The following is a 7,990-nucleotide window of genomic DNA, read 5'->3' as shown; positions in this document are numbered from 1 at the left end:
GCTGGAGCGGGGCGTGCACAGACCCACGCGGTGTCTGCGAGCCCATGCGGCCGTGGCAGGGAAGAGGTCATATATTGCCATCCACAGGATGGATTTACAGCCCCTCTTAGCCATGTTTATTTTATGCATCAGTACGTGCACTGAGAGATCTGGTCCCTGGAGGACTGTGGCGGCCTCACTGTGTGTTATGCATTTCCCCCGAGAGTGCTCTGTTTAAACTTGCTCTTGCAGCCGGCCGGACAGCGTGACCCGTGCCAGGGAAACAGCACAAGTCGCCTTCATGGAGTCGCCTGGTGCAGGCCCCGCGGCAGAGCGCCTCCCCCCGTCCTCCCCCGGCGGCTCCGTGCCGGAGGCGCCTGCGGAAGGGCAGCCCTGGAGCAGAGGAGTGAGGGCCCTCAGGCCGGCGGGGCCTGCGGGGCTGGGCGCCTGCACCGCACCGGATCGGCCCGCGCCCTCCGGCCCCCGGGCAGCCCCTGCCCTTGTCACGGTAACGCGCGCGACTCCCCGCCGTGCTGGGCACCCTTGTCGCTGTCTGCAGACACAAACTGCGTGATTTAACCCCCATTCGCCCCTCGCACGGAAACCTCTAACGCTAAAAGCCTCTTCCACGGGGAGGCCGCGCGAAATGGCCGGCGGCCGGGGAGCCCTATGGCTCTTTGCGTCCCCGCCGGCGGCCATTTCGCGCGGCACCAGCGCGCGGCCGGAAGAGCCGGGCCGCTGCGCGCGGCGCACATCCGGCGCCCGCCTCGCCGCCCGCCTCGCCGCCGCGGAGGGGCCGCCGCCTCCCGCCCGCGCCTCCGCATGGCCGCCTCCGTGGTGAGTGTCCCCGCCGGCCCGGCCCCGCCGCGCCGCCTCGCGAGCCGGGTGTGCGGGGCGACCGCACTGTCACCGCGCCTTACGGCTCGCAAAGAAAAAGTCTTTAATTTTTCTTAACTATGGAAAAAATAAGTCTCAGGGAGGTGGTTGACACGTTCAAATAGTGCCCGAAGGGGCTGCGAAGTCTCTGTTTTGGGAGGTGTTGCAGAAACGACCCTAGGTAGCCGGATCATGTGGGACAGTGACTGACGTCGGGATAGAGGCCTGCCCTGGGCTTTGGGCCGGGTGATCTCCAGGGGCCTTCGAGCTAAGTTAGTGCCAGAAATTTAAAATATACTCGCTGCTGTGGTTAAAGCAGTTATCCTGAGTGGCAGAACTAGTAACGCTTATTTTTCTCTTAACTTAGGTTGCAGATTACCTAGTAGCTCATTCTGGATTTCTCCTGGTGGTTCATGTTCTCCCCCGCATGCAGTCTGCCTGTTTAGCTGGATGATGGGCTGCTGATTTTTCTAATAATAACCAGCATGTGTGTAGATGAAGCCCTTAGAGATGTGGTTTAGCAGGCATGGTGGTCATGGATTTACAGTTGGACTCTATGATCTTCAAGGTCTTTTTCAACAGTGATAAATCTGATTCTGTGTGTGCACGTGTGGGTGTGCGCAGGGCTGTGTGCGCTGGTCGAAAGGTAACAGCCGCAGACTTCAATAAATTAAAGTAACAAGTTGAGTTACAGTTACCATTTTTTTAGCCCAGGTTAAGACTCTGCTAGTGCCAAAGAGTTACTTTGGGAGCTTGCTGGAATACAGTGTCTTTAAGACAGTTTTTTGGTATTTGCTTGGAATTAGCCAGCAGTTTCCGAAGTTGTTGGAGAAGATAGAAAGGAGTGTAGCTCATCTCCTTACAGAGAGAGGTCAAAGTGACTGCGTATAGCTAACATGGAAGTATATGTCTTCATGGAGTAAGTAGTGATTATTTGACAGGCTGATAAATGTTTTGCAGGATGATTCTTTGAATAGAAGTGTTTCTTGTAGGAACACTGTAGCAATTAGTAGTAGTCTTGGTGTATATTCATTAAAGATTTGATGTGTATTCATTAAAGACTGACAGGAAAATGTAAATAGTTATTACTGTAGTAGAAACAGATACAAAGTTATGCATCTGTGACAGGAAATTCAGAAGCACTGTTTTCAGAATGTCACAGTTGGTCTGTAAGAGATCAAGGACCAAACAAACAAACAAGCTGAACAAATGCCTGAATGAACTCCCAGTGCAGTGGTGTGGAAGCAAGGTGTGATGCCTTTGGGTGAATAAAAGTGGCAAGGTGTAAGGAAAATAATGAGATGTAAGGAAAAGTTTTTGCTTTTTGCTTTTGTATATCTACCAGTGGAGTGATGGATATAGGAGTATATCCAGTTCTATATCTTGCTCTCTCTCAGTATTTTAACATGTTTAAAAAAGTGAGAGAGACTATGACTGGAGTGTGGTAGGCTTATTGACACGATACTTGTTTGGAAACAGCTTGAATAAATCTTGATTCCTTAAGGCTTTTTATCAGAACAGCGTGACCATCGCAGCCCCAAATATTTTCTCTGAATGCTTCTATGTTCGCTGCACTTGCAGCCAGTTGTAGCTCAGTCAACACTTAGTGAACACTCACTCAGTGAACAAATATAGTAAATAAGTCAGCATTCAAAAATTCTAAAGCTAGCATAAATTCTAAAGTTACTAAAAGTTGGTGTCTCCAGCAAGGAAAGAGGAATTTGATACTATTTTCAACATTGTTTGATGCTATCTGTTAGTGAGGATGGAAGATATGGTGACTTTGATAATATATAAAAGGGTAGTTCACTAGCTGGAAAAACTGCTTGGATAACTAGCTGCGTAAAATTGCTAAATATATATAATGTGCAATTTTGTATGATTTCTTCTCCCCAGGATTTCAAAACCTATGTGGATCAAGCTTGTAGAGCTGCTGAAGAATTTGTCAACATTTATTATGAGACAATGGACAAAAGAAGGAGGGTATGTAGATATCTTGACAGTAGTTATACCTTCTGCATTTTTTCCTTGCTTTTCTAACTAGTCAATACTAGTAATGGTTCAGTTGTGTCCAGCTGCCTTTCAAAGGTTCAGAATTTGGTCACTGTGAGCAGGTAAAACTTGCTTTGTTTGTCTCCAAACTTATTTTTTAGCTTATTTTTTGCCTAACTTTTTTTTTTTTTTTTTTAAATTAGTAGTTCTACCTTCTCTAAAGAGTCTGACTCTTTAGAAGTGCCTAAAGATAAAACTTTAAAAGTTTTCGTGGACCACATTGATGCAGTATCATGTAAGAAATACTTGTACATCAAAAACCAGCTATGAAAATTTACTGTTATTTGGAATTTTTAATATAATACAACTGTAATTTATTAATTCTATATTATGTGAAAGTGTCAGCATTCAGATGTTACTCCGTAGTCACACTGTACGTAAGCAGGTTAGGTGGAGATGCAGCAACAGCTCGTGGGAGTTACGCTGTTACTCGGCTGTTTACAGGTTAGGAAGCTCTGGTCTGTCCTTGTGGAAGTTTCTACTGTTCCTGGTCTTGTTCAATTACTACAATATTTTAGTTAATAGTTTGAATTTTTAGTTAGGAGCATTAATTGTTAATTGAGCTGATATTTGAGGAGAAGGTTATTTTAGGTATAGAAGAAATCAGTAACACAAATGGTATTTTTTGAAGCCTAAGGTTGTGCATTGTATTTTTTTTATACATTTCTCTCCAATACGTATGTTTGTAATCTCGCAGGTTTTGACTAGACTCTATCTGGACAAAGCAACGTTAGTCTGGAATGGTAATGCAGTGTCTGGGCAGGAAGCATTGAATGAGTTTTTTGAAATGCTGCCATCTAGTGAATTCCAGGTTAATGTACTGGACTGCCAACCTGTTCACGGTAAGGTTATTACATAATTCAGTTTTTTTGTTTGTTTGTTTTTGCGTTTTTTTATACATAGTTTTCTTTGTAACTGCAAAAAGTGAGCAGCAAGCACAGCAGTGCTCAATATTTATCTTTGGGGGGCATGTTTACATTAAATAAATTTTGTTGAAATGTAAAGTATGCTCTTCCACCTGTTAAGAGAAATTCTTTAAGCAAAATTTTTAAAGCAAAATTCTTATTAAGACCACATATTGTTTTAAGATTCAAATGTTACATTTCCATGTACTGCAAAAAATGTGTCTTATCATGTTACATTGTCCTTGATAAGGACTGAGAGTTAAGAGAGCTCTATATAGCTTCTGATACTGGCCTGCAGTGTAATGTGGAACAAATCATTACCTTTGCTGTATGTTCATTTCTTAATATCTGTAGTAGATAAAACACATTTTTTTAAAAAAAATTGATTTCTAATCTGCAACTTCCAGATAAATACTTACATAATTGAGAAGTTAATAAGTGTTTTGGGAATATAAGCAAGGAAAAAACTGTGGTCAAGCCTTGTTTGCTTTGCTCTGCTGTGAAAAGAGTATAGTCTCTAACAGGTGTGGGGGGGGGGAAAAACTGTATGCAACCTGCTAAATATATCAAATAATGAGAGCTCGTTCCAAGCAAAAACCGAGGGGCTTTTCACAATGCTCTAGAATGTGTTGCAGCATGTGTTGAAAATACCAAAAACACTAGAAAAGCAGTGAATAAATGACTGTCTGTGTAGAAACGATATAATAAAATGTATTTTTCAGGAGTATATAACTATGTGTTAGCCTGTAACTAATATAAATAGAATTCAATGAAACCTTTATGTACATTTTCTACTTATTTAGCTATTTGTCCTTGTTTGGGTTGTTGGGTTTTCTATATAATTTTTCTCCTTGTGAAGAGCAAGCTACTCAAAGCCAGACAACAGTCCTCGTGGTGACATGTGGGACAGTCAAATTTGATGGCAACAAGCAGCGCTACTTCAATCAGAACTTCCTGCTGACAGCGCAGGCCACTCCGACCAACACGGTGTGGAAGATCGCGAGTGACTGTTTCCGCTTTCAGGACTGGGCCAGTTAGTGGGGACGGGCTGTGGGAAGTGGCCTCTTTCCTTCGGCATGTTCAAGTTAGCTGTATGGACAGCTGTTCTCCAGGCCTGGGAAAGGCTCACTCTTCCTCTTGCATCCTCGTTATGGAAGTTCTACGGACATCTCTGCATCGATCGATCCCAATGGTTGTGGTTTTGGTAGTAAGCAATCTTAAAATGTAAGAGGTTGCTGATAGTAGTGAACCTGTTGAAATGCTGAAGGCAATACGTTGTGTTGGTATCATTCCTAAAATGCCTTACGTGCAGCAATGCTGCCACTGACTGACTTTTTGTACGTAAAATTGAATTCTGAAGCTCTACTTTGAACTCAGACACCTCTTAATGTACAGTTCTGACCAAACAAGTAATTACTTCAACTTGAAAATACGTTTTTTTACAACAACTTCTTCCCTCATTTGAAGATGATGTTTGTGCGTATATATAGAATTCTCAAAGTTACTTTCTTTCAGTTGGTTGTAAAAGTTTAGGAAGGTTTGGTAATGATTCCTGCTGTTTGTAGAAGTAGCAAGTACAGCTCCTGAGTGTGTACTGTCTCAAAAGTGATCGACTGAAAAGCTAGTGTTACCTTCCTTGATGTGGAACAATTGGAAGGATTAAGTATTCTTCAGGTTTTCGTTTGACATAAGCTTCTCAGAATTTGGCTGTGGTTAACATACATTCATTCATATATGGGGAATACTGAGTGATTCAGAGACAACAGCTCTGCTAAATGCATGTAAAGGACTTCAAATTGATTATCTTACTTTTGAAGTCTTGCTGTATAAGAAATCAGTTAATAACATTGCTGTTCTGATTGTTAGCTGTGTTGCCATAAAGGATGGACTGTTTTTTTTTTTCCCCATCTTTTGCCAAGTTTTAAATCCTATTTTGTTGTCCGGATATATTCTATTAAAAAAAGTGACACTGAAACCTGCGTAGTTTGAATCCCTTTTGTCTTTTCAGAAAATACTGTAATTAAATGGCACTGAAAATGTGCATTACTGTGAATGAAACCTTTGATTTTCTCTTCGATACTGTTATTCAGAACAGGTGCTTTGATTGTTGTGAAGTTGTACGGAGAAACACAAATAATATTTTCATCTCATGTAGAGCTTTTTTTTTTTAATATTGCTTTAACTTCAAAGCTAAAACTGCTTTAAAGATAAAACCCTTTCAACTGCTTTAAAGTAGTTTTCAAAACTGCAGCTTAGAAGATTGCCCATCTTAATCTGACAACTTAGAGTAAATAGGAGTATCAGCATATTTTATTTCAAAGTGGTATGTTTCTATTTTAAGCTGGGGAAAAATTAAAACAGAGTTATGTACAGAAGATAAACCTGCTTGTAACTGAAAATACGTGTGAGAGGAACTTGTGGCTCTAGTCTTATTGTTACTTGAATACACAGCAGGGTTAGGACTGGAGCTCCCTTGTTCTTATTACTTAAATTGGAAAACTGTGAAAATAAACAATACCTGATCTGTGTAAAACATCTATAGATATGCGATATTATCCCCCAAACTATGGGATAGCGTGATATTTAGGTGAAATGGGTGGTTTTATCTCCTTTAAGGCACTATAGTCTTTATGTCAGTAAGTTAAAATTAGTAATATGGTTTATTACAGGAATTGTTTAGTGTTCTGAATAGTGCTTAAAGTTACTGTGTAACTATTTCATTTGAGGAGAAAAAATGAGTTGTTGCAAAACAATGTAAGAAGTCCAAAATTCTTTGAAAATTGTAAATACTGTAAATACATCGTTATTCTGTATGTGTTGAAGGAAGAATTGGCCTATTTAATTGCAGTTTTTTTTAACGTAGCAGGGGAAGCTCATATAACTGTATTTCTTCTGCAAGTTTGGAAAAAAAAAAAAAAGCTTAATATTCAATTTACCTGTTACCAATGTAGCACGGTTGAATAGTCCCTGGTGTTATATGCTTCTTTTTAATTTGCTGTTGCTTACGTAAGTAGTATTACAGACCTGCTTTGCACACACAAAGCAGGTTTTGACTCTTAATACATAGTCAAGGCTGCAGCTGTGACAATTGGCTATTGAATTTTGAAGGCAGGCACCAGAAGACACACTTCTACCTGTACCCAATAAGCTTGCAATGAAAATAAATATTTATTGGCTGTTTTGCCCTACATTTTAATTTATATAGTAGTTATTAAACCTTTTCTAACCTGAGCAGAAAGTTTAGATTATCTGCAGCAATGTTACAGTTAAATGTCACTAGCACTTACTTTCATGCTATTCAAATACAGGTTATGTTGCAGTTTTTAAATCTGATTTCTTTAATTTTTTTTTTTAACTAGATGAAACAGTATTTAACTAGATGAAACAGTACTAACTGGTTTCGCAATACAAAACTAGTGTATACTCCTACTGTCTTTGTGAAATACAGAGTGGACTTAAGGTGTACACTGATTAGAGGCTAATTACTTCTGTCTAGGCAGAAGTGTTAGTCAGAGGCTGCCTATTTCCATAACTAGATGGTGTTCTTTATAACTGAACATGCTGTTTTCAAAAGCATTTTTGTGGAGCATATCAATGTTTATGGAGCATTATTAAGTGGTAATACATCCACTAAATTAAATCAGTGGTTTTACAGCGGAATGGTTAATGGTGCAGACAGAAGTTCTCTTCCAGGCTAGCTGGAGAAGTTAGGAATGTTGCAGCTCAGTGCTGCTTGTTACCAGCTCCGTGGTGAAGTCTGCAGAAAAAAACCTGCAAAAGCTTCTTGGTAGGTTTATTCACTGCAAAATCATCAAAGCTGCTTTAGTATTCCCTGCTGCTGACTTCGCTGTAATATCTTAAATTTACTTTTGCCACTTGTAATTTGGACATGTTTATTTTCTAAACTGTGACCAGGAGTTAAAACTGCTATTTTCTGCACTTTGATGCCGAATTACTAGCATACAGCAGATCAGTGAAGCAAAGCCAGTTGAAAAGCTAAGCATTTTCAAATACCAACTTGTGGCTACCGAAACTTGGTAAATCTTCTGTTTTGTGTATTTATTCTTTATTGTCTGTATCAACCTTTTTCTTTTTTTCTTTCTTTTTTTTTTTTTAATGTTGCTTTGCTCTTCTGGAATACTACAGTTAAATTGACTTAAAATATACATGCTGTTTCT

General features: G+C 40.3%; 1 protein-coding gene across 3 annotated transcripts; it reads left to right on the top strand.

Moving 5' to 3' along the window:
* The first annotated feature begins 727 nt into the window (after nt 1–727).
* On the top strand, nt 728–5,406 carry NXT2 (nuclear transport factor 2 like export factor 2). 3 transcript variants are annotated; one of them, XM_088527549.1, is made up of 4 exons: nt 728–816; nt 2,752–2,838; nt 3,605–3,749; nt 4,672–5,406. In XM_088527549.1, exons 1-4 carry the CDS (start codon nt 802–804, stop codon nt 4,848–4,850), a joined length of 426 nt encoding a protein of 141 aa, XP_088383675.1. In that variant the 5' UTR covers nt 728–801; the 3' UTR covers nt 4,851–5,406. The 3 variants fall into 3 exon arrangements, with proteins under 3 accessions (XP_088383675.1, XP_088383676.1, XP_010225633.2); XM_088527550.1 differs by lacking the exon at nt 728–816 and adding an exon at nt 1,104–1,127; XM_010227331.2 differs by lacking the exon at nt 728–816 and having other exon boundaries at nt 2,734–2,838.
* Nucleotides 5,407–7,990: the final 2,584 nt, after the last annotated feature.

The sequence above is a fragment of the Tinamus guttatus genome, unplaced genomic scaffold, assembly GCF_059628265.1.
Source record: "Tinamus guttatus ecotype Peru unplaced genomic scaffold, ASM5962826v1 Tinamus_guttatus_pri_ptg000287l, whole genome shotgun sequence".
Classification (NCBI taxonomy): domain Eukaryota; kingdom Metazoa; phylum Chordata; class Aves; order Tinamiformes; family Tinamidae; genus Tinamus; species Tinamus guttatus.
This window is presented reverse-complemented; position numbering and strand designations above follow the sequence as displayed.

Coding starts and splice junctions, on each gene's coding strand:
- NXT2 (XM_010227331.2), top strand. CDS start 2,734: ATGATTTCTTCTCCCCAGGATTTCAAAACCTATGTGGATCAAGCTTGT. Junction 2,839..3,604: donor CAATGGACAAAAGAAGGAGG/GTATGTAGATAT, acceptor GTAATCTCGCAG/GTTTTGACTAGACTCTATCT. Junction 3,750..4,671: donor GGACTGCCAACCTGTTCACG/GTAAGGTTATTA, acceptor CTCCTTGTGAAG/AGCAAGCTACTCAAAGCCAG.